General features: G+C 34.3%; 1 protein-coding gene across 1 annotated transcript in view; it reads left to right on the top strand.

Annotated features, from left to right (window-relative positions):
• Positions 1 to 26,569, top strand: part of LOC118202493 (phenoloxidase-activating factor 2-like) — a 49,892-nt gene that overhangs the window by 20,434 nt on the left and 2,889 nt on the right. Inside the window, exons 2-6 of the mRNA XM_085823853.1 lie at positions 348 to 1,234; positions 3,563 to 3,742; positions 7,307 to 7,413; positions 18,595 to 18,866; positions 25,332 to 25,492. Coding sequence (XP_085679979.1) covers positions 356 to 1,234; positions 3,563 to 3,742; positions 7,307 to 7,413; positions 18,595 to 18,866; positions 25,332 to 25,492 — 1,599 coding nt within the window. The 5' untranslated portion in view covers positions 348 to 355. The remainder of the gene's footprint in view (positions 1 to 347; positions 1,235 to 3,562; positions 3,743 to 7,306; positions 7,414 to 18,594; positions 18,867 to 25,331; positions 25,493 to 26,569) is intronic.

Below are 26,569 nucleotides of genomic sequence, written 5' to 3'. Positions count from 1 at the left end.
AGCATGTAGCCTTCGAGGCTTTGCCATAATCATATTTATTGCCATCGCATTTTCGACATCGTAGCCCGGAGTAACTTAATAACAAAGACTTATCTAAGCATCAAACGAGAAATTTATTCTCATTTAAGAATTTTAGATATGTCACGCTATAAAAAGTTATGCGATTGCTGTCTGTTACACTCAGGATACGGCTTTAGCCCCGGAGCCTGAATCAAGTGACTTTTGCATCTTAGTCTAATTCTGCATTTTAGATAACTGATAACGCACTGTAAAATAAACAAATCTTATAAACATTTGCTATAATCGATATGCAGTCTTTTTAATCATTCTTATATTTTACTTTTCAGATACAAAGATGAATAAATTTGCAGTCTGCATTTTATTCACAGTTTTAATCGAAATACAGCTGATTTTTTCTGTTTCATCGCAATCAGTACAAAGTAGACACTACAGACCTTATTATCCAAATAAATGCAACCGCAATGGACGATGCCCTTCGAGAGATGGATACATTGAAGAAGACGACCAAGATTTTAAGACAGTCTCAGACAAAGACAGGCCGCCTGAATTGACTCGAGACGATTGGCCCGTTCCATCGGGAGGAGGACGTCCTGGTACTGGAGCAGGTTACAAACCACCCGTTGTAGACAGAGACGAATATGATCCCAAACCTGTCGTAGACAGAGATAGTTACGATCCTAAACCAGTTGGGAGTGGATATAATAGAAAACCTCCAGTAGACAGAGATGACTACAAACCCAAACCCGTCGATGATGGAGGACCAGTAGGAGGCGGATACAACAGGAAGCCTCCAGTAGATAGAGATGAGCACAAACCAAAACCAGTCGACGATGAAGGAGTGTATAATCCAAAACCAGTCGTGGACAGAGATGATTACGTTCCCCGTCCTGTTGGGGAAGGAGGAGGTGGGGGTGGAGGTGGAGGTTACTATCCAAAACCTGTCGCGGACGATTCGAATCGTCGGCCTACAGGAGATAAGAAAGACCTTGGAGGTTACGGTGACCCAAAGGATGATGACTATAATGACGATTATGGTGTCGGGGATGGCTCCAAAGACGAAGATTACATCGATGGTATTAAGCCTATTCCAGTAGTAGATGGGAATTGCATTTGCGTACCCTATTACCAGTGTCAGGATGGCCATATTGTCACTGATGGTGCAGGAATAATTGACGCTAGAAAAAGACCGGAACCGGACGAAGAACTGCCCTTGGTACGTGCATCATAACCATTTTAATTTCAATTTTTTAAGTACTTACATTATGGTATTATTAATCAACTAATTTTATATTTTAATAGAGAACTAAATGGTCTGCACTCAAATTTCAGTATTCGCTAAATGTTCTTAATGGTCATACTCCGCACAATATCTGCATTTTGTCTGTTGCAATGATAAACAGTAGAATCTTCATTATGGGGGGGGCGAAAACCTGTAAATTCGAAATACTATTACCCTCAAACAGAAGGTTTGTCATGAATTCTATGGCCTATGAGAGTTTAAACACCTTTCAGAATTCTTGACTATTAGTAGAGACGAATTATCTTCATTCACATCAAAGCTGAACTCCTCTTGCACGAAATCACACAAGACACACAAAAGTACTTATTGAGCCATCGCGTAGCTAGCAACCGTTAAGGATTATGCCTATATATAAATAAAGTCAACCTCCTAATTAGGAATACTATTAAATCCTGAGAATTGTATCTTTTATAAAATAATTTAACTGCACTTTTATTTCTTCCCTGCGTGAACTATGCTTTCCTGACAACAGTGAATGTTAAATAGCATTTACAGCTTCTTTTCTTACAAGTGACATACCAATACTTAAAATCATACAAAAGTTAAAAGTCTTGTTTGACTTCTCGCGACCACATTCGTCTTGTAGACAGGCCTTCTTGTATCTGCGGTTAGACTAGATTTATGTGATCGACATGCGAAGGATCGGCACGGCATAAAATTGACACTGGATTGACATGTACATAAGACCGACATTAATTTTTATTTTGCCACCAAAAACTGTGAAAAAAAAATGATGATGATGATGGCGAGTAAGATGAAAAATTCAATGTGTTATTTTAAAGGGTTATCAAAGAATCGATATTAGAGTTGACAGAATCGGTCTTCCAGAAATTTCTTCTAAATAATATGGATAGAGTTGGGGAAACTCATTTCTGTCACCTGTAATTTGTGCAACCTTTGCCTTTCGGCCACGATTAAATTTGGGGACTACATCTGGCTGAAATTCAGATCAAAAGAGTTAATAACAACAGCAACATTATAAACTGGCTAAATGAAAAAGAATGCTTAAATTAATCAGATCGACATTCATACAATCTTCACTACATAGCATAGACATTATGTGGGTTTGACAACGCGAAACATCGACGCCGACATAGTATCGATACCAGCATACAACTGGCACAATAAAAACGAGATTGAGATAAGGAACAAGAAGAAAAAGACACATTTATCACTTCACAGAGTTGCCACAGCTATACGTTTAGTACTGCGTAGAATCAAGAGGACGGCACAGAAATAAGAATACGGTACACCGCATTTAGCTGTAGATAGTGCAGTTGTTCCAGACCCACGATGCAACATGTATTGTTCCACAGTGTTACTAATCCATTATGACACGCCACAAGGTCTCTGTGTGACATTTGCAAAACCAGTTTTCTTGCATTTAATGCATACTTTCGCTAAAGTGTAAGCGTTCACATCGGGGACTGACATCGGCATGGGATCGACTATAAGATAATAAGATCGGCAATAGCATACAGTATACATTGCGCAATGTAGCCAAGGACTATAAGTAGCAATGGTGCTTAAAGAAAAGAATTTGATTAAATAAATTATTATTTCCTTAGGATACTTTCTTAGGTTTAAACTTGTTCCTGAGCTCCTGTGCGAACAAAAAGGCTATCAGTTTAATGCAGAGGCAATTACTGTGTCACTTTCCTGGTTCCCGCGACTGGCATGCCAATTCCAAATCTCGAGTCAACTCTTTTCATCTTATTCCATTCTTACTTTGCGCCGAGGGCTTCATTAAAGTGATGATTTAGATAGTGTTTCCAATTCGAGAAACGTATTTAAAGAGACGTTGAGTGCCGAATAATATTTTACGTATTATTTTAATAATTTTTCAACTTAGTTCCATCTTAGACACGTAGCATATATGAAATTTTGACTTCCTTAATAACATTCAGTACTTTTGCAATGCTTCTTTATGAACTACATGTTAAACTTCGTTATCGGGTGGCCCAATCGGTCCGCCTTATGGGTTCAGAACTTTTTATTCCAAACCAACTGTTATTTTCTTTTAATGTAATGTATATTAGTTATCAAATCATTTTAAAATTGCTGTCACCTTCTATCAAACCATATTCCAGCTCCCAATGTGAACAAAGTTATTCGCACTCCAGAAAAAAAATTTTCCGTTCCAAAAAGTTTTCTTCCACAGACTATCTGGGATATTTTTAATCCATATTCCAACTCAAATTGTCCTTTTTTTCTTTTTCTTTTTTTTTTTTTTCTTTACAGGATGGAAAATTCAAACCTCCTTCGTGTGGTCCATTCCATGTCTGTTGTAATACACCTGAAACATCGACGGTGAAGCCCTACGAGCATCGTTGTGGTGTTCGCAATCCAAGTGGCATCAATAGCAGGATTCTCTCCCCCAGTAACAAAGGCGAAGCAGATTTTGGTGAATGGCCGTGGCAGGTAAATAGTTTTGAGTCTTCAGCGGACAAATTAGTTTAATTTAGTTTGTATCTGTATCGTTAAACTATTCTTAGAAGTCTAGCTACTCTACTTTACAGAGAGCTATTCTTTTAGGTGTTGACGAGTTGTCGCCCTGAAGTAATAACATTTTCTCACAAAGCAAAACATTTTATTTAGCTGCTACTGTTGGGTTAAAGCTAAAGGAAATATATAAAGACAAAACTATTCGATAACGTGTTTAAATGGTATTTATTCACCAGTGTTTAGAAGATTATTTGTGGTATCACTGAGTAAGCTAATCTCGATCTGCTACACAAGTTGGTGGTTACGCGATCTGCACAAGTTGGTGGTTACGCGATGATACATAATAAGGTGATAAAAGATCAGATATATGATACATAGGTTAAGTGTTTTGTTTAGTTTTCTTGTGTCAACTTACGGCTGGTTGCTGCTGCAGAAAAAGGGAAAAAGGGGAAAGGAAATGAACAAATAAATATTTGTAGTCATTTTCAATTGGGGATACAGTTTTTCGTGGCGAATTATACTGGTTGTGGAATTAAAATCTGGATCCCTCACTATCGAAGATACGTCAACAAGACTGAAGCGAACTGCCTTTTGAGGATAACAGTTTTACAAGGAGAAGTTTCTCTGAGACACCGAAACTTACACAATCACTTTTAGAGACATTAGGTTATTTTGAAACAGTAGAGATGAAAGATAAGCAATGCCCTCACCGGGACTCGAACCACGGATCTCTAGAATGCGCCCCTAGTATGCTGCCCATTACGCCACTAAGGCATACTAAGAAGGCGGGAGAAATGCCTTATACACTTAGAAACTCGCATTGCAAACGGGAGGTATTACGACACCCTTCCAGATACAAACTGGCATTAATGTTCTCCAAAGTACTATGACTTGCAGTGAAACTATCGAGATTTTTAAACTCTGTTTTGCGATCCACTATGGAGTGCGATGCAACTTTCCACTCGTTGTATCACGCTTTGCACAGCATTATCCAGCAGCTGTTGATGCAAATGATGTTACTCTTCTGTCGGTGCACGGAGAGGGTGTTCTTGTTCGTTGAAGAACATTTTCGACTAACAAGTCGGCTCTCCAGAGCATCCCAAAAATTTTAAAATTGTGTTTAGATCTGGAGGACGTGCTGGCCACATCAGGGTTGGAACTTCTCGTTGTCTAGAAAGCAGCACGAAAAAGTTGAACATGAGACAGCTGAAGTTCGTCAATGTAGTGCTGACTGGTCATAGTCGCAATTGCAACCACATATAGAGGCATGCGTTCATTATCATGGTGCCAGTTCATAGTAAAATAATGCATCTCGGTCTCTTTCTGGGGTATTTTCCAAATGATAAACAGTACCACCCTTACGTGGTTACACCCTTAGTTGGCGTCTATAATCCGGTAACATACTAAATCTATTCTCTTTTAAGAATAGTACTCAAGTAAAGTCCTGTTCAGTTCAACAGCTATCCTCGGACAGCATTGCAAAGGGACAGTACCATGATGTCTGGACAATTAAACACATACCAACAAGCCTACGGGCGTACAGTCCTCCTTTCCATAAGCCTCTGGCTACAGTATTTCGGGAGATAAGCTGTCCTATGGCGATGACCGCCTTGGAAACAGCTTGTATTTTTTGCCCTTCTTCGATTTTTCCTATGATAAAGCCATACATAAAATCATCTAAGTGATGCCGGAAAAACACACCAGAATTTCCAAGACAGTCAATTAAATTTTTCCTGTAAAATTTTCGCTTAATACAATAACTTCTCGCACGCATCAATTCCTTTAAAATCTTCTATCAGCACTATTACGTGATGAACAGGCGGAAGAACGAAAATTTTGCACACGCATTCCTCTCTTCCCATATCCGCCCTTATTGTAATTTTCCACATTTTGCTTGGTTTCATTTTGTGATTTTTATGGTTGGTAACGTTGTCCGGGCTTAGAAATTGTCCTGCACTGTAAATACCGTACTATTATATCGAAATTTTTAAGATGGTTGGCAATTATCTTGTTCCAATGCAGAAAGTAGACTCATGATTTTACAAATTTTAAAAACAAGATTTTTTTCTTTAATGAAGTATAATCTGAAAGAAAAGACTTTAGCCTCAAGAAAATTAATATGATATTATTTAGTTAAAGGAAATTCAATAATATAAGAATCTAGATATCCTATGTCTACACAGACACAATGATCAGACTTGGTAAATTCATGTTTACAGCAAAATCGTAGCAAAGGGATCATATCTTGTTATACATCTTGATAACAGCAGTATCGAAATTTTGTGATTTTGATCAACTCTTGGCAAGGTAAAATTTAAGGACAATATATATAAATATGAGAAGAAGAGGAATGAGTATGCAAAATTTTCATTCCTCCGCTTGTTCATCACACGATAGCGCTGATAGAAGATTTTAAAGGAATTGATGCTTGCGAGAAGTTATTGTACCAAGTGAAAATTTTATATAAATATTACACACTTCTTCCCATTTTTTTTCAGTGAGATTGTCAAGAGATACTTTTAAGACATGATTTAGGCCGGGGAATAGAACAATATTCTGTATTATATGGCTCATTTATTAGTAATTAATATTTTGTATTATAATGCTTATCCTAAAAAGAAACGTCGCGAGCTTTCCTCAAATGGGCCTCAGTAAGATCTGAAATATTACATATATTATGTTTGCTTTATACCGTGCGTTAACTGTATTGATTGCTTGGGGCGCCGAACATGTTAGACTGAAGATATAAGTGACGTATACATTTGAGCTTTCATAACAAATTAAAGCTCAGTTTCGATTATATGTGCCTCAAATGATGCACCTATGTTATTTATAAAGTCTAACTGTCTTTCTCTGTAACTTTTATTTTACGCTTTTTTTCACACGTTTATTTACGAGGCACAAATCAAATCATCTTTCTTTCGTTTAACCACCACGGGACTACCAAATAGTGCCTCGGAGTTATTATCATTCCAAGTAGCAAAAATTTTCAAACTTATATTTCAAATCGTACTTCAGAGAACGACTTATAACAAACTGAAAGTATTGAAAACTATATCCCTACTTCTTAAAAATATTATTAATTTAGTTATAAATGTTCCGAATGCTATTTAACATAGTTGATTTCTTGCATATTTGATTGAAGGCAACTTAAAATACTAGTTAACCGAATACAGCTTGCATAGTTAAATTTCAGTGTTTGCATATCGTTTTGCTTAAAAACTGATGTTTTAATTAAAACTTCTGATGCTTATAAACGAATTTAACAGCATAAAAATAATTTTTATTTTGATATTAAAAAATCATCTAATTTTTATTCATCATAAGCTATATTTCATTAACAAACAGCTAGCTATTTTTTTAGAAAAAAAATATTGGGGGAAAACAAAATTGCATTCAAATGAAATAATTTACTCCTGACTATGATATTTGAAAGACAAGCACAAAGCCTTGTTTCTAAATCAATAAATATTAATTGTGTTGCATGTTTCCAAAATCTATTTCCTTTTAAGACTTGTAACTGCAATCCTGTTCTTTCAGGCAGCCGTATTGAAAGCAGAGGGAAAAGTGAACATATTTCAATGCGGAGGCGTGCTCATTGATAAGTATCACGTTTTGACCGTGGCTCATTGTGTATTTCATTTATAGTAAGTATAGTAGTATTATATTAACGTAAAGATTTAATTTCATACACTTAGGCTCTCTGCTTTGTTTAAAATATTTGTTGCCTTTATTCTTTTATTTGATGTTTTTAACTGAGGTCAGCAATGTTTCGACTGCTTTATTACTTCAATTTCTTTCATTTATTTTTCTACAGGATCTCCAAAAGGGATTTAGATTTAACTCGTTTCGTAATAAATGGTACTCAATGTGCACTCAAATACTTTTATTTCAGTTATCAGGGCATACACAGGCAACTAACTCCTTATTAACTGGGATAAGATTAATTGGACCTTGTCTTTAACACAAAAAAGGAAACGTGCGTATGAAAGTATACGTGATTGTGGATGATATGATAGCATCTGACAACTGCAGGTACAAAATTGTGCCTGCAACTATCAAATGCTATTATATTATGCCAACGGTTTTGGAAAAGGTAGTATACACTACATCTCCCAAAATTTTACCTATTGTTATTATTTTTAAAGGATACGAACTTAAAGGAAGGATCTATTCTGCGACAGTTATTACTCTTATATATCCCGAATCCCGAAAAATATTTGATAACTTCGCTGAATTTACAAAACAGTTTTGGAGCGTTTATCAAATACTTTCGGAACTCAAGATCATTCGTAGTTGGTCCAACACCGTCACACTGCCATGTGCTCTGGTATCTTTCTGTCGCCGCAAGCACAGTTGTCTGAAGAGATATTTCTCTTATAGTAATGTGTGGGGAACAAGCCGTGTCCAGATATGAATTGATTCAAACGGGGCTTAGTGTAATATCTTATCCAAACTATTACTTTATTTCGTAAATTTATTTTTCCTTCTTTGTTGGCATAATGCACATATTCTTGCAGAAAGTGTATTTCTTCAGTGCATTTATATTGCGGTATTTATTTAGGAGTTAGAGTATATTTTGGTATTTCTATATTACATAAGTTTATTGAATCCCATTTCAGTGTTCTTTTCGGCTCCACTAAGGTGAGTCGTTAAAATTGCTGAATGCCGGAAGTTTGATACTAAACGAGAGGGCCGATTCATTATTGGTTTTTCCCCCCAATGTGTAAGTTGGATACGAGCCAGTTTACTTTAGATCGTCCTCTACGAAGAAATCCTTCATTCTAGGCAGATACTTCTCATGTGGTTTGCCATACGCAGATAACATAAAGAGTGTTCTTCATTTATGGGATCTCTTCACATACAGTTATCATTTTTGACTTAATGCAGTCCTTGTCGCATACGTATCTTGAGTGCATCTGTAGTGTCTCTATTTGTCATGTTAGTGAAATTTAGAATATTTTATTCATCTGAGTAATTTAGTATATTTATTCATCTGAGTAATTTAGTATATTTATTCATCTGAGTAATTTAGTATATTTGTTACTAAGCGAATAACGATACTAATGCGTAGTTCGAAAGGCTAGTAATAACTTGACGATTCTTGTTCGAACGCTAATTTTGTTTCGACGAATTTGCATCAGTGGTAAATTTGATCTTGATTTGGATACAAAAAATTCATGACGATATCTTTCATTTATATTTAATGAAAGCACCAAAATATATCACAGCAATACACATACATCGCAATGGCTAACCACAGTTACATAATGTTAAAAACACAGAATTCTTTTGGCGCAACAGCGCCCTCTATACTATGAAAAGTTCCAACACACCCCACCTGTGCTCTTTTAAGAGCACATTAAATTTACATATCAATAATATATTTAGATATAATCAAAAATCAATATGCACAAATTAATACTGAAAACTACATTGCAAATTAAATACAATACATGAAACAAACATATATATATATATAACTTTAAACTTCAAAAGGATAGATTAATTGGACGGGTCTTCGATAAAGTCCTTGAGAAGTACGAATCAAACATGAACGCACATACCCATCCCTACCTTTATAAACTTCTTCTATAATTCCAATAGGCCATAAAAATTTTGATTTCGTCGACCCCTCCAGCAATACAACCTCACCCTTTTTAAGATTCCTTTCAGGAGATGGATTTAGAAAAGTATGCGCAGACCGTAATTCGAGGAGATAATTCTCCTTCCACTTTTTCCAAATTTGTTTCAAAAGATTAGTTTGATACAGTTTTCTCTTAGTCAAAGTCTGCCTGTTCAATGGTTCATTCCTGAAAAGGTCGGCGAAATGTACAGGATAAGAAATCTTTTCTTGCCCTGGAAACAAGAAATGGGCAGGTGTAAGAGCTTCTGGCTCTTTTATTTCATTATGGACATAAGTAAGAGGTCTATGATTTAAAACTAACTCAATTTCTGATAGAATAGTCATCATTTCCTCAAAGTTAAGAAGAGCCCTTCCGAGAACCTTTCTCAAAGGATCTTTGATACTTTTCATAAGCCTTTCATAAAAACCACCCCACCAAGGCGCGTGAGGCGCAATATATTGCCAAGTTATGCCGTTTATTGATATGAAATCTTTCAATTTTGAATCTATTATAATTTTTGCTAATTCTTTAAGAATTTCATTAGTGGCTCTAAAGCTCTTAGCATTGTCGGAAATGATAGCTTTACAATTTCCTCTCCTAGCTAAAAATCTCCTTAATGACAAAATAAAATTTTTTGTTGACATATTTGTGATTAATTCTATGTGCACAGCTCTAGTAACACTGCATGTAAATAATGTTATGTAAGCCTTTTGAGGCGTATCCTTTCCTGATTTTATTAAAACTGGGCCAGTGAAATCTATGCCAGTTACAGTAAAAGGAGGGTTTTCAGTAATTCTACATTTAGGTAGTTGACTAGTTATTTGTTTAGCTGGTTTCAACTTATACTTTCGACAAATTAGGCAGTTACCTAATACTCTTTTTATAATTTGTCTACCTCGTGGAATCCAAAATCTAGACCTAATTTTGGCTAGCGTAAATGTAACTCCACCATGAAAAATTTTATTATGTTCTCTAATAATAATTAACTCTATAAATTTAGACTGCTTAGGAAGAAGTATAGGATGAGCTTCATCCTTTGTAAACGCTCCTTGTTCTAACCTTCCTTTTATGCGCAATACACCACAACTGTCGAGAAATGGGGCTAAATTTGAAAGTGGTGAGTTTTTAGGAATCGATTTACCATTTTTAAGGTTCTGCAATTCTAAGTTGAACTCTATGTTTTGCTCATGTTTTATCCAGTCTATTTCAGCATTTTGAAGTTCTTCTGCTGTGAGGGGACCTGCAATCGTTTGTCGTTTTTGAAGTTTATTAACAAACCGTTTAACTAGTGCAGTTACTCTTAGTACTTTTAACAAACAACTATATTTCCTTAAATCTAAAATAAATATCGAATTTTCTACCAAACAGTTATTTTGCACTGTACTTTCAAATTCTTTTTTTAGCTCTAAGTCTACGTCTGTAGATTTTAAGTTCTCTCTTTCAGTAGGCCAGTGTTCAGGTGATTGGCTTAGCCACGGTGGACCGTGCCACCAAATATGGTTTGTAGCTAAATTTACTGCAGAAATTCCTCTGGACAAGATATCTGCAGGGTTATCCTTACCAGGGCAATGAGCCCAATTATTGGTATCTGATAAAGATTGAATTTCTTCTATTCTATTTTTTACGAAAGTTTTGTATTTACTAGCTTGTCCCTTAATCCAACATAATGTAATCATCGAGTCGGTCCAAAAATAACTAGAAGTATTAAATTTAAGACATTTACTTACTTGATGGACTAATCTTGCGGACAATAAAGCTCCCATTAATTCCAGTCTTGGTAATGTAAGACTTTTCAGAGGAGCTACACGACTTTTAGAACAAATAAAACTGATACTTATCCTCCCATATTCAGATATAGCTCTTAAATACAATACAGTTCCATAGGCTAAAAGAGATGAATCTGAAAAAGAATGAATTTCAAATGAAATAAATTTACAGTTCAAATTTGACAAATTTGAAAAATAACATCTAGGAGTCTGAAGATCTTCTAAGTGTTCGATTTCACTGCACCACAACTGCCACTTGTGATCCAGTGACGATGGAAGTTTATCATCCCAGTCTATGTCATGACTCCACAGTTCCTGTAGAATGCACTTCAGCTTTATGATGAAAGGCCCAAGAAATCCGATCGGATCATAAATACGACCCACTACTCGAAGAATAAACCTTTTCGAAGCAGTTCCGTTCTTGACAAACTTTGATAATTCTTTCACGTTAAAAGATATACTGTCCGCATCTGGATCCCAAACTAGACCCAACACCTTGGATGGTGAGTCAAGTCCTGTACTTGAGCTCTTTTCCTCATCGATGTCGAACTCAGCATCTTTCCACAGCTTACGCAGTTCCATGGAATTGGTTTTCCATTTTCGTCATATCATGCCACATCTTTTGAGAATTTCTACACTTTCAGTCGTAATTTCCAAAGCCGCTTGCAAGACTTCTTCACCTCCAATCAAATCGTCGACATAAAACCATTCTGACAGTAATTTGCAAGTATCAGGAAATTCTTGTTTACATTTATCAAAATGATATTTCAGAGTTGCAGCTAATAAATATGGACTTGGTTTTAGTCCAAATAAAACTCTACTAAAGTTCATTTCTTGATATGAATTAGAACCGATATCATCAGTCCAGAAGAATCTAGTAAATTTTCTATCACTAGGATCGATCAAAATTTGTAGATACGCTTTCTTTATATCCGCTGTAAAGGCGATTGTATTTTGTCGAAACTTTAAAATCATTTCAAATAGATTTGGATACAAGTTTAGTCCTTTAAATAAACAGTCATTAATTGAAAGTTGTCCTCCTTCATGAGAAGAACCATCAAACACGATTCGAAGTCGACTAGTAGATTTGTCCTCGCGAATGACAGCGTGGTGGGGTAAGTAGAATGACTGCTCAGAATATGACACTTCAGTATCTGACGACGAATTCTCAATGATACCTTCCCTACGATAATCATCAATTACCTTTTTATAATCCTCATAAAAAGCTGTATCATTTCTAAATCTCCTAACCAGACCATCGAAACGTTTCCGAGCCACTTCTCTATTATTTGCTAATTTCTCCTGCATACCTGGTTTCCACGGCAACTTTACACAATACCTTCCATCTACGAACCCAACAGAATTATTAAATTCATCAAGTATCTCCTGTTCCACTAAAGTCAAACACTCCGCTTCCTTGTTTTCAATACCTAAACTTTCCAGTTCCCAGAAACGCCTGAGTTCAGCTGATACAGTGCTTTGATCACCTAAAACTAAGTTCACAGCAGCCGTTTTACTCATATCACCACAATTTCCCTGCAAGGACCATCCAAGTTCTGTGTTTACAGCTACCAAAGACGTATTTAACCTTTCAAAACCTTTTGTCAACTTCCAATAAAAATCTATACCTATTAACAAGGAAATTTCATTATCATCTGACGCTTGATTATAACCCCACGTTAAAGTTAATCCCTTGGCTTCCATTTCAGCTCTTGTACGCTCATTCGGCAAATTAATCGCCGCCCTCGAAATTTCATCTGTTTCCAACGCCTGTATTACGACTTCATTTCCATCTAAAATATTTCGCAATCTCACTTCAACTCTGCGACATGTTTGCAACCTAGGATCCTTTGCTCCAAATGAATAAATCTTTAATGTTTCTGACCCTAGACATTTTAATCCCAACTTCATAGATACATTTCTTTTAATAAAACTCTTCTCACTACCGTTATCAAACATTGCAATAACTGTACCTGACGATTTACGACCAACAATTTCTGTCCTAACACACTGCAATAAAATCACATTCCTATCATTTGCAACTGAATTCGAAATAGTAGGCTGAATTTCCAATTCCTTTGGTTTTTCTTTCCGGTTTTGAATTAGATTTACACTTGCTAGAATTTTCAAATTTAAAACAAATAGCTTTGGCGTGTCTACCAAAGCAGAATGAACACTGTTTAGCATTACATTTTTTCACATAACAGTTTGTGTTACAACATAACAGACATCTCCTTTCCTTAATTAATTTATCCCTTTTTTGCTGTACATTCATGTTCTCACATTCAGTCTTACAGTGACCTTGACCACAGAATAAACAAACTTCGGAAGTTTTCGCCATAAATTCTGTTACTGACGCGTGTTGATTATTGCGACTCGGATGAAAGTTTCGTTTCTGATTTCGAAAATTGTTTTGTTTGTGTTGGTTAGAATGAAAATTATTATATGAAGATACATTATTAGAATTAATACGGAATGCTTTTTCTCTTGCACTAATAGCATTGTGTAAAAACTTCATCAATTCCTGTAAATCATGACAATTATTTATATTTTGCTTCGAAAATTCAAGAGTCAATTCTCCTGGCAGATTTTTTAGTATTATGTTAGTTAGTATTGTTGTGTATGTTTCCGACTTGACATTTAATTCCTCTAAACATCTAATTTGAGTTTGGGCTTCAAAATAAAGGTTACGAAGGGCTTGAATGTTAGAAGCATTTTTTACAGGTGCCAAATTTAATAAATTTGACAAGTGAGCATTTATTAAAATGTCTCTTTGGCCAAATGTTTCAGAAATTAATTTAACAGCCTGTTTAACTCATATCACCACAATTTCCCTGCAAGGACCATCCAAGTTCTGTGTTTACAGCTACCAGAGACGTATTTAACCTTTCAAAACCTTTTGTCAACTTCCAATAAAAATCTATACCTATTATTCCAGAACTTTGAAGTGTTTATGTTGATAAAATAAACTTAATTAGGCTATCATCGGATTTGAGTGCAATGACAATCATTTACGAACTATTATCAATCTATTACAAACCCGTACGCACGCAGCAATATTATAAGTAATTAATGTATTAAAATTGTCTTGAACGTGTTTTACAAAACAAAAACAGGTAAAGAAAAATTCTGCTTGCGTTTTATGAGTTTTTGCAATTTTTCTGGCCACATAAGGTTTTAAAAAAAGGATTGTAATTTATGTTTATATTTACCAATTGAATAAATAGCACTAGTTTTGATTTATATACATATGTGTATATTGAAATTCAGTAATAAAATTTTAAAGATTTGAAATGATTAAATGTCTATTTAGACAGTTTGAATTCTTTAAACTGCAAATGCAAACTGAGAAACTTTTGCACTTTTTTCAATAAATCCTTTTACTCCTAAAACATATACAGGTATGGATTAAATTTTTTATTATTTTTACTGCTTATATAAAATTATATACTTTATAGAAACAATGATGGATTTTGCAAAATACTTTCGGAAAAAATTATTTGAAATGAAAATGTGACTGAGATCATATTTGTTTTAAAGATTTTAGATTAAAGTGTATTTTTTTTTTCCTCAGAAACTAATTCATTAATTGCAAAATCATTCCTTGAAGTTATTAAGAACACTCTAATAAATACAATAAAAAAACTGGGGGGGAGACATTGAAAATTGTAGGTGAAGAAAGACATTTTAATCGTAAAATTTTTCTTCAAAAATTTAAATTAAAAAAAATGCTAGCAAAAACTTTTTTTCAGCTTAAAATTATTTTGTCTCACAAAACCATTTAATAATATTCATAATTATTAAATGGATGATTCATAATTATTAAGTAGATGAAAATGCTTAAATTTAAAAAAAAAATCATTCAAAAGGTACCGAGTCCCTTTTTGCGTTGAAGCCGATATGCACTTGTTTTAACTTTAGTTTTAATTTGAACGATATTTTTGGATTACCTAGCATCAGATAAACCTTGTCTGTATTTGCCTATAATTTCCGTATCTTGTACAGTTCTATCTAATTTTGGGGGGGGGATGCTATCACATCCCCAGACATCTATCAGCGCGATTGTTTCGCTGACAGTCCAGCGAGCAGTAACTAAAATTAAGTGAACCGCGCAGTATAGTACGGGAAATCTCCCCATTTGCCCTGCTCCCGAGAGGTAAGAAACATTCAACCAAGTTCTACCTCCAATTCGGCGAGGCAGTTAATGCTTGTCCCATCTGAACGGGACACGTTGGAAGAACCGGTTTTCGCTACCGGTCGAATCTGCTCTTGTGAACGGGGCTTTATAGCATTGTGTAAAAACTTCATCAATTCCTGTAAATCATGACAATTATTTATATTTTGCTTAGAAAATTCAAGAGTCAATTCTCCTGGCAGATTTTTTAGTATTATGTTAGTCAGTATTGTTGTGTATGTTTCCGATTTGACATTTAATTCTTCTAAACATCTAATTTGAGTTTGGGCTTCAAAATAAAGGTTACGAAGAGCCTGAATGTTAGAAGCATTTTTTACAGGTGCCAGATTTAATAAATTTGACAAGTGAGCATTTATTAAAATGTCTCTTTGGCCAAATGTTTCAGAAATTAATTTAACAGCCTGTTTATAATTCTCTGGAGTAATTGAGAATCCTTTGATGCTAGCTAGGGCTTTACCATCTAATAACGACTTCAAATAGCAAAATTTGTCAACCTCAGTTAAATTAGAATTATTATGTACAGAATTCTCAAACTGATTCCAAAAATCTAAATATTCTGAAGGCTCACCATAGAATCGAGGAAGCGAAAGTTTAGGAAGTTTAGTTCTGTTTCCTAAAGTTTTATTTTCTACGTGAACATTTTCTGGATTTACTGTTTGTTCACCTGACTGATATGGAACTTTTCCAATTGATTTAATTTTGTTTTGCAACTTTACTTTAACTGGTATTATTTTTTTGTTATATTCATCTACTGTGTTAATTTCATCCTTAATTTCTTGTTCTTCTTTCAACAATTCATCAATGTCACTATTTAGTATGTTAATAATTTCAATTTTACTATTCAACTGTTCTAAATATGAATCACATACATCTATGTCAATATCTGATTCATTCAAATATATGTTTATTTTTTCTACTAACTTTAAAGTTTGTTCACGATGTGTGTCACGCTTAGTTCGAAGCTTTAACAATTTAGCCATTTTCACAGTTTCTAGCAACAAAATTTACCCCTCAAATAATTTAACAATAAATTCTAATTCTAAGAAAACAAACTGTAATTTTCAACAACAAATCACACTTCAAGCATTAACAACAAATTCTAATTCTAAGAAAGCACAACATTTTCTTATTTTCAAATACCAATGCAAATATTCAGTAAATGCGAAACCTAAAGTTGTAAATTTTTACCAAACAAAATCAACAACATCAAATAACTTTACCACTTCAACAATTACAAAATATTCTATTCAACCAAATTTTCAACAAAACTATTTACTCACCCCACCATTACGATAATTTCCCGGCGACAGCACCACATGTTACTAAGCGAATAACGATACTAATGCGTAGTTCGAAAGGCTAGTAATAACTTGACGATTCTTGTTCGAACGCTAATTTTGTTTCGACGAATTTGCATCAGTGGTAAATTTGATCTTGATTTGGATACAAAAAATTCATGACGATATCTTTCTTTATATTTAATGAAAGCACCAAAATATATCACAGCAATACACATACATCGCAATGGCTAACCACAGTTACATAATGTTAAAAACACAGAATTCTTTTGGCGCAACAGTGCCCTCTGTACTATGAAAAGTTCCAACAATATTTATTCATCTTACTTACTATGTAAAAATATTATTCATATAAGTTCAAGTAACAGATATACTTAGACACTCATATCGGTATGAATGTATTCTAGCAGATTTATATGTTAACGTTTTGTAGTTTTTAATGTTTTCCGTGTTTAGCGTATATCGCTGTATACGCATTTTTGCACGGATAGCTTTTGTCATAATGCATTTCTTGCCATACGTATATTTAGTACTTTTTGTATTTTACTTTAATACTTTTTTTTTTTTTTTTTTTTTGTATTTTTTTACTTTTTTGTGCCAAGTAAAGGAAGTGTTGTAATCGTGAAAAATTCCAGGTTTTATACATTTTAACGGAAATATCCATTTGACCGTTTCGAAACCCATTTCGATTTTCTTTCTTTTCCGTGACGTCTGTACATACGGATAGAATATAGCACTCTTTTTTTCAAAAACGGATTGTAAAATGAATTTAAAATGGTTTCAAAACTGACTTTTTCGCAACGTCTGTATGTATGTACGTACGCATGTATCTCGGGTAACTTAAAACCGATTAGCCGCAGAAAAATGAAATTTCGTGTATGGAACTGCTGTAACATATATAGTTGAGCACTTCCGTCTTTTATTGCAATCGGCAGTGCCAAACATGTATACCTATATACTCAGCCCTTTAACTGGTTTTGCCGGCTTTTATTTTCACAATCGTTGGTCGTAGAGATATACTTTTATTTACAGAAGTGTTTTAAATGACGAAAATATTCATGTTTTGACAATTTCAATTTAAAAATATTTAATTTTGGACAAATAACGAAATCTAACTTTTAATAATATTTCCCGGTTCCTGTTTTTGTATTTGGGAAATTTTTTACTCTTATAAAAAAATAAAAATAGAAGAAGTTTGACTCCCGTACGACGAAAATTGAACGGGTAATTTAATTTCAAAATCTGCAGTTTTTGATATCATTTTTAACTTGCCTCAATGGATCCGTTAATTAAGTTGTAATAATTCGAGGAAATAAGTTTAAACGAAGTGCAACAAAAAATGTGTATAATTTAATAGGCCGTAGAAATCATCTGGTGTCTACATAATTTTTTTTTTTTTTTTTTTTTTTTTTTTTGAAATCTGAATTTTTGCACAGGTTTATATAAAAGGCATCTTCAATGATTATTATTATTATTATTTATTCAAGTCATGATGTCATTTAATTTTGATATCAACTGTGTTCTTCACCCTGGCAAGTAATATGTGCCATTCGCAGTAGTACTTAATAATATCCAATAATATAACAAATGGTGACTTGGCAATAATATCTTTTAATTTAAATAAATGATTGTCATATGTCTGCTGGCCTAACCTTCTGCTAAAACTAGTATACCCAGTAAATTATTCTGCCGAAGCAACCACCAACTAAGTCCTAAGGTTGTTTAGGTAGCCCTAAAGTTGTCCTAGGTAGTCGATGATTGTTTCTGGCACTTTTACTGTTAATGGCACGATAGCACCAAAACTGTGTAGTCTGAAAACCGTTTCGTTTAGTTCATTTCTTAATCTGGAGCTAAGTGTTGAAGTTATATTTAATCTTTCAAAATAGCCTTCATTTTACTTGTTCTGATATGCATGAGAATTCATACCCTGGTGTGTTTTCAGCCAATACAACGAATACCCTCTCAAAGTCCGTCTGGGAGAATGGGACACGCAGACGACCACAGAATTCCTCGCTCACGAGGACTACAAGGTATCCAAGATCCTTGTGCACCCGGAATACAGGAATACGAGTCTCTGGAACGACGTCGCAATCCTGCGGCTGGAGGAACCTGTTCTGTTCGCTCCCCACATAGACACCGTCTGCCTCCCGAAATACGACGAGGTCTTTTCCGGCCAAAATTGCGTGGTCACCGGTTGGGGTAAAGACGCATACAGTGAGTTTACATATTCTTCTAATATGTTATGAATGCAATGTAAATACAGCCAGATATTGCTATGAAACTCCGCTATTCTTCTATCAAAAGAGATTAAAGGTTATTTTTCATTTAAATTTAAATTAATTAAATGCTATTATTAATCTCATTTTAATAATATTTAATTAGAATAACATTAAGGGTTAATTACAGTTATTAAGTGTGGCTATTGATTTGGGTTTTGCCTCCTTAATTTTGCCATATATTAATAACTTTACCTAATAAATTACTTGGTATAAAACAGTATATCATCCCCTAAAATACATATTTATAATTATGAGTAATCATCAGCTTCACATTATATGATCTCCTAAGATAGGCTATGATGTGTCCTGGTTTTCCAAGAACTTTTACATTTGCCTGGCATAACCTTCATTCAGAACTTAGAGAAAGATGGGGGGGGGGGTGAAGATGGAAAAAGAAAAGAGTAATATAAAGTTTTTTTTGTTATTTATATAACATAAATATGAACAATTTTTAGGGTTAATAATTTTTCACTGAAAACTTACAGTTGTAAAACAATCGTGTAAAATGGAAAAGAAAATTTTAATCGAAGATATACATATAGATCGTTTAAATACGTTTCGAGGTTCGCTGCAGCCGTATATAAAGGTATCAAGGGCATAGGTAATTGGATAGGACCAAAAGACAGTAGAACCTCCATTATCCAAAGTAATTGGGACCGTAACCGTCCCCGATAGTCAAAAACTCGACTAAATGCTAACTTTGCTTTAGGGAAGGTGTTTTGAAATCGTTCATATGAAAGCTAAAATTAAGTGCACAAGTTCGACTATTAACATTTAATCAAATTCTTTTCTTACTAGACGAAATGTGTTTTAGTAAAAGTATATTTCAGGGTGACCCTTGGCGAAAATTCGTGATTTTTGGCGATTGGCCAGCAAAGCACAATTTTAAGATGGCCACTACACAAAACCAAAATAACAAGTCAAGGAATTGTACAAACTCGGTGTCCATGTACACATCGATCTAGTTCCACTTAAAAGAACACCGGATAATTGCACAAACTCGGCATTGCGCACTCCCTTGGCTTTGTCCATGTACACATCGATCTAATTTAACTTAAAAATATCAGGAGAATGACGATATGATGTTAAAACAAAGTTACTCATCACCAGAATTGAACAAAATTTGTATTCAATATAAGCTCAATAAACTGCATTTTAAATCCCGCAATAAAATAACATTAAAAAAGGAAATACATGTTATTGCATATACGTACTACAAATATCGACTTACCATATTTAGAAATTTCTGTGTCTTCAGTCTGTGGCACACAAAATTCCTTAACAGCGTCCAGAAACTTTCTAAAATTATCTCAACTAGAATATGTATACTGCCGTCACCACATAAATTCACAAAAAATAAGAGCCAGAAATGTCCTCCGTAGTACCGGAGTGTCGGTGGCATTTCTTGCGTGAACTTTTCTTAGGATAAACCCATCCAAAGGCATCTGAACGATGTTTATGTTTTACCGTACGCATTTCCTTCGTACAAACAGGACACTTATAATGATACTTCATAAACCTTCATTTACACACCAGTCAGTTAATGCTTTCCCCTTTCGTTCCAAATCGTACAGAAACTTCACATTAATTTCACCACCTACAGCCGTTTCACAGTGTACAGCACAAAATAAGCAACGTACTTCCTAACTGACATCCAATGCAGAAATAAGCCCTTACAAATATTTCCCCATCAGTGAAATTCATGGCAATCACGTCATAATACTGTTTCCATAGCATTCAACTACTCAGGTTACCATAAATGAAGCGACAATTTGGCGACAAATGAAACAACTTGATGATAATACAAGAGACACCCTAAAATATAGACTAACCTTTGTTTCTTTCAATAAGTAAATAAACAACACAATATTTTATTTCGCGACAAAAATATTCATGAAAAAACTCAAATAAACATACTCTATCCAAGTTTACAAAAATTTGCATTTTGAAAAGACATGGATATTTTTTTGGGAGGAGGTCGAGACACTATTACACTGTATTATGATATTCCGGTAACTCTTATCAGCCGTCCCGCTATCATGCTGATTTTTGATTAACAAAAGTTCTTTAGAAGTAACGGAAACTTGCTTTCAATATTAAAGAGCTTTGATAAAAGGTCCAGCGACCCTAATTGCCGAGCGGGAAAATTGCTGAACTCTGGTAGTTCAGTTCAGTTGACGATAGATGGGCACCTGGTCTTTACCAGTGTTTAATAGGTATTACGGCATACGCACCATTAACTAGATTTAGTTTTTAAATAATAATAATAATAACCAAATTTCTCCCATTTTTCTTATTATGATACATAATTTAAATACAAAAACTTTGAAACGTATTTACAGGAAAAATTAAGGAAAAAAATAAAATTTTGAATTGATAAAGCCCACAATTATGAAGTCCATAAATCAAACATCATACAACCGAATATCATATAACATTTAGCGATGTTAGAAGATAATTAAAGGTGCTTCTGCCCTGTTCACAATATTCCATTCTTTTTACTATTTCTTTAATTGAATTGTCAAAAGATATTTTTTAATGTATGATCTGGGCCAAGGAATGGAACTGAGTTCTACGCCGTAATCTTCGTCGGCCTCTTTTACCAACTTACTTCCATGTGATCTAGCAAGAGCTTTTATCCAACAAGTACTGACATGAATCCTTCTGCTGTTTCCTAATAAATGTTGAATCTTGTGAATTAATAGTAATGTCTGCGAATAATTCGAAACTGCAAAAGGTGCTGTCAGAAGCATCGGTACAGATATTTGAATAAACAATATTTGCTTTGTATTTAATTGCTTTAATAATAGCTTATGTTTGGGACATATTATTTTTAAGTTTTCGTTTAACACTTAATAGAATCACCCTCCAGCGGAACAAATTCCCATTCCACATTATCATTGATTTTAGAGCTATGGGTGTAGATTGTAGGCATTCTGTTACAATGTAACAAATGTCCAGGTTGTTTTTTTATTATTTTTATTAATAAATATGCTTTTGGCTATTCCTTAAAAAGATGGAAGTTATCTGAAGTTGTGGCATTTTCATAATAAAGTTGGTTAAATACTATTTCAGTGCAGCTTACTTGCCTCTTGAGTCGTAATATAGTCATGAATATGGTAGGCTTCATGCTGTACTTGATATGCAGTAGAAGTAAACATGCAAGCACTAAACTTAATTAGCTGCAGTACTTGAAGTAGTACTGTTAGTCTTGGTAATTGTAAGGACAAATGGGGCTGAACGCTTTGTAGATGATTAATTCTTCTGTTTTTCATAGGAATTTCCCAGAGAGCAACTGAGAAATTAACAGTCTTTTCTATCGCAGTGACATATAATTGCTAATGTAGTGTATATGGATTCAAACCCCAATTTATGCTCTGAAATCTTTCAATATGCATATTTTTAATCTAATAGCGGACATTTGCCTATTCAACTTCTGGCCATTTCTAAGGCCAGAAGTGGTAACCATTCTATTGCGGAGCACCTAACAGGGAGCGCTCGTTGCCTCCTATGACGAAGGAACGGACAGTTACAACGAGGCCTTCTTCGGGATTCGAATCCAGATCCTTTAGTACCCCAGTAGGCTCCCCTAACCACTACACTGTCTAGGTGGCAAAACTTTTAATATGATCTGCAATAACTTTTGTTCTCATTTCGAAATTCTGTATATGTGACAGTTCGATCCCAGTTTAAATCCCGAGGAAACGGACTGGGTGGATGGGAGTTTTCTATTTTTCCTCGAGTACACAGGGATTTGTAATATGCAACATGAATCCGAGCCGCTTCCCTTGAAAAATCTCTCTCATTAGGCAAACAGCCCTTGCATGCTTTGCGTAATTAAAATAAATTAAGATATCAGTATAAATAATTTTAATCAGCTTTTGTTTAGTTCAATCACGGTGTAAATGGAATTTTGTCACCGATTCTTAAACTATTTCCTGATAAGCTATCGAATTCAAATTTTGTACGCACTTAGTTTTTAGATGATAATGCAATGTGATGAAGAAAATATTTCAACATTCGGTTTATTTTTTCATACATATCTTCGTTTAACGAACAAACTAAACATATCATAATTTCACTATTTGTGAAATCGGAATAGAGAGAAAAAAAAGTGTTTTCGATAAAAGTGGTCCCCAAATTGAATTTCTGAATTTTTGACGAATTTTTTAAAATCGCTCAATTTTTAAACTATTTGACTTTTATGATTTTAAAATTTCAACATCTATAAATGCATCGAACACAAATAAGAAATAAGAGTAACTGAATAAATAAATAAAAGTAACTGAGCATCATTCAGAGAATGAAATCGCTTTGAATATTTAAGTTTTGGAACTGGATGTAATAACAATGTTGCAACGATCATTTTACTTGGATATAGAATGAGAAAAACCAATGCCACTAATTCGTTAACGTCAAGATGGCAAACTCAAAAGCAACTTTTCCGTAAGAAACACTTTTTCTCTCCTTTGCTTCAAAATAAATGTATTTTTTTAAAAAATGTACAAAATTGCTCAATTAATATTTTTTTCTTTTTAGTGCATTAGTTATCATATCCATTTTACATTAAAGCTTATTTAATGAAAATATTTTTTAAATTTGTATTTTATTATGCTGTGAGTTTCCGCTTCATCTTTATCCTCAGCGTCACTGCAAATTTTTTATTTCACGGATCAATGCAGCGAAAGATTTCTTCGTCACTCTATAGAGACATTAGGTTTTTTTGGAAGCAAGAGAGATTGAAAAATTAGCAACGCCTTCGCCGGGAATCGAACTGCGGACATCTTGAATACGCACCCAGCGTGCAGACCACCACACCACGAAGGCATGCCAAGGCGGGAGAAATATCTTACCTACTTTCCCTTTTAAAGGGCAACTGGGTTTTTTATGGGAACCCAGTCGCCGAATCCTGAGTGTGGAGACTCATCATCCAACACCCTTTTAGTTCGGGCGCCACAGTAGATACATTAGTTTTTTTTTTTTTTTTTTTGGAAGCAAGAGAGATTGAAAAATTAGCAACGCCTTCGCCGGGAATCGAACCGCGGACCTCTGGAATACATGCACCACACCACAAAGGCATGCCAAGAAGGCGGGAGAAATACCTTATAACTAAAAAGCTGAAAACTTGGTTCCCTCTTTTCCACATTTATCATTTCGAAATATCATCTTTTTATCCCTCGGTGCATACCTACGAATTCATAGTCAGCCATTACTGTTTTAATCTTTAACACATGTAGACCATATCTTTTATCCTAATGCTCAATAAAATAACCATAAGAAAAGCCAAAAGATTCATCACGATAAAATTCGCGAATGTGACTGATTTTCGTTGTACCCTTTCTATTATCATATTACTACATTTTCTCCATGATTTCTTTAAACTGATTGCCAGCTTGATTAACAAACCTCGGACGACAGAGGTTCTGCAGTAATTCCTTCGGTATATCTATGGGTTGATAATAAACCGAGTTCTCTATTTAATATTATTTTATATGGCCATAACAAACCTTCAAACCTATGAAAATGGGATATAACAAGCTTCTGGGTATAACGAACAAAATGTTTGGCTACCTTTCGATTTCCTATACGCTTACTCGGCTGTCGAAGATCATCATTGCCCCTCTTTAACATGTCATCGACCCCCATGACCTTCCAATATCAACTCCTTGGGTCCCCTATTCTAAACAACATGTTATTCGAAGTAGGTGTGACATCCAGTTCTTGGTAAACTCCGACATACAGATTTTAGGAAATCATATTGAGTCATGAAAATAATAATTCACAGTTAGAAAAGTTTATTTTAGAGGGAAATATTTATTTTGAAGAAAAAATCTGAAAAATGGTTTTTATGCTAAATAATTAATCGTTTAAAACTGCTAACGTACGACGAAACAGGAAAAGAAGAACAACTATAAATAATAGTAATAACTGCACGTAATAACTTGTAATTAACTTCTTAATTTGATCTTTAAAAAAATTAGAGTTATTATTCACTTTTTTTTTCTGGTGGATGCTACAATGCTAATCAATACTTTTGTGATTCATCAATCGTTTTTAGAAAATAATTCCTTTTTCTTTTGAGATCGGATATAGCGAAGCAGCTTTCGATTCCATAAAATTCGTTATGCCGGGCCGAGTTCTCTATAATGTATTTGACTGTATTAGTTTGTTACAAATGTAATGACCGAATTAATGGAACGCAAAGAGATAATCATAATGAGTGACTAATGGCGACTGTGATCAGTAATTATAATCACTGCTATAAAAGAGACATTTCAGTATTTTATTGATGAAAACTGAGACTGTGGGCTTCTTAACGAGGCATACATAACGAGGTTTTAATGCAAGAGCAATAATTAATTTTGAAATATATTTCTAATTTTATTCCTTTCCGATCCAGAGGGCGGAACTTTCTCGAATGTGATGAAAGAAGTGGCACTGCAAGTCATCGACGATTACAAATGCGAGGAAATGCTTCGGAAAACGCGTCTCGGAAGATTTTTCCAGTTGCATGAAGGATTTTTGTGCGCAGGTGGAGAGTATGGGCTAGATTCCTGCAAGGTAAGTTTTATTTATCTCAGTTATTTTAAGAATTAACAGTTAGCGCGGCCAGTTGCCTAAGATAGTTATTATAAAAAATGTATAATGATAAGGGCAGCTAGTATCATTTCAGGGTTTCAGATTGCAATTAATAACAAAAAAGATCAAGAACTGCTTTTAAATCTTTTAGTTTGTTAACCATTAAAAGATAGATTAAACTGGGAAAAAATAATAATTTAGGCTTTGCCGAAGGAGCCCTGGGGAGTGGAAGATAAAACTATTTTATCTCGGGAAGAAGCGACACATTGCTTTTAAATCGCCGAGTTTCTTGATTGAAATTGAAACATACATATCTTACGCTTTGCCGAATGGCAACACATTGCTTTCTAATCGCTGAGTTTGTTAATAATAATTTCATTAAACTTGCGCAAAACATGAAATAAAAAATTCAAATTTCAGGCTTCACGGTGTACAAGTTCGAGTGAAGAACTCTATGTGTGTTCAAAATTTTGCGTTCTAGATCGTCTCCGTTTTTCTATAATGAGAAGAACAAAGAAACTTACATACAAATAAATATACATAAAGATTCTTCATAATTCATCTTTGACAAAATGCACCTTAACTCAAATGGCTTGCTGTCTTTCGCAGTACGGTTCCCTTTTTAATACAAATGTTAAATAAATATAGCATAACTAGGGGTTATTCTGATCGCGTAGAATTGAATATATTTGATTAATTTAGCTTTGCAAAACAATTTTAATTTTTGTACGAAGTAAAGGAAGTATTGTAATCGCGAAAAATTTCGGGTATCATATTTCAACGAAAGCATCCATTTCAACGGCTCTGGAAACCAATTTATCGATGTTTTTGCGTAACATCTGTACATAGGGACAAATAAAGGACACTTTTTACCAAAACGGATTGTAAAATGGATTTAAAATAGTTTCAGAAGAGACTTTTCAGATTCAGACTCGTCTGTACGAATATATGTCCCATAACTCAAAAACGATTAGCCGTAGAACGCTGGGTAAGCTCACTTTCTTATTCTGATATTTGATAAATTGGGTATTTTTTGCTTTAAAAATGATTGAATTATGT

Source organism: Stegodyphus dumicola, chromosome 9 (assembly GCF_044657685.1).
Source record: "Stegodyphus dumicola isolate Sdum_Otavi_A_Nest chromosome 9, ASM4465768v1".
Taxonomy (NCBI): Eukaryota; Metazoa; Arthropoda; class Arachnida; order Araneae; family Eresidae; genus Stegodyphus; species Stegodyphus dumicola.
The sequence above is the reverse complement of the archived record's forward strand: the minus strand, read 5'-3'. Positions and strand labels throughout refer to the sequence as shown.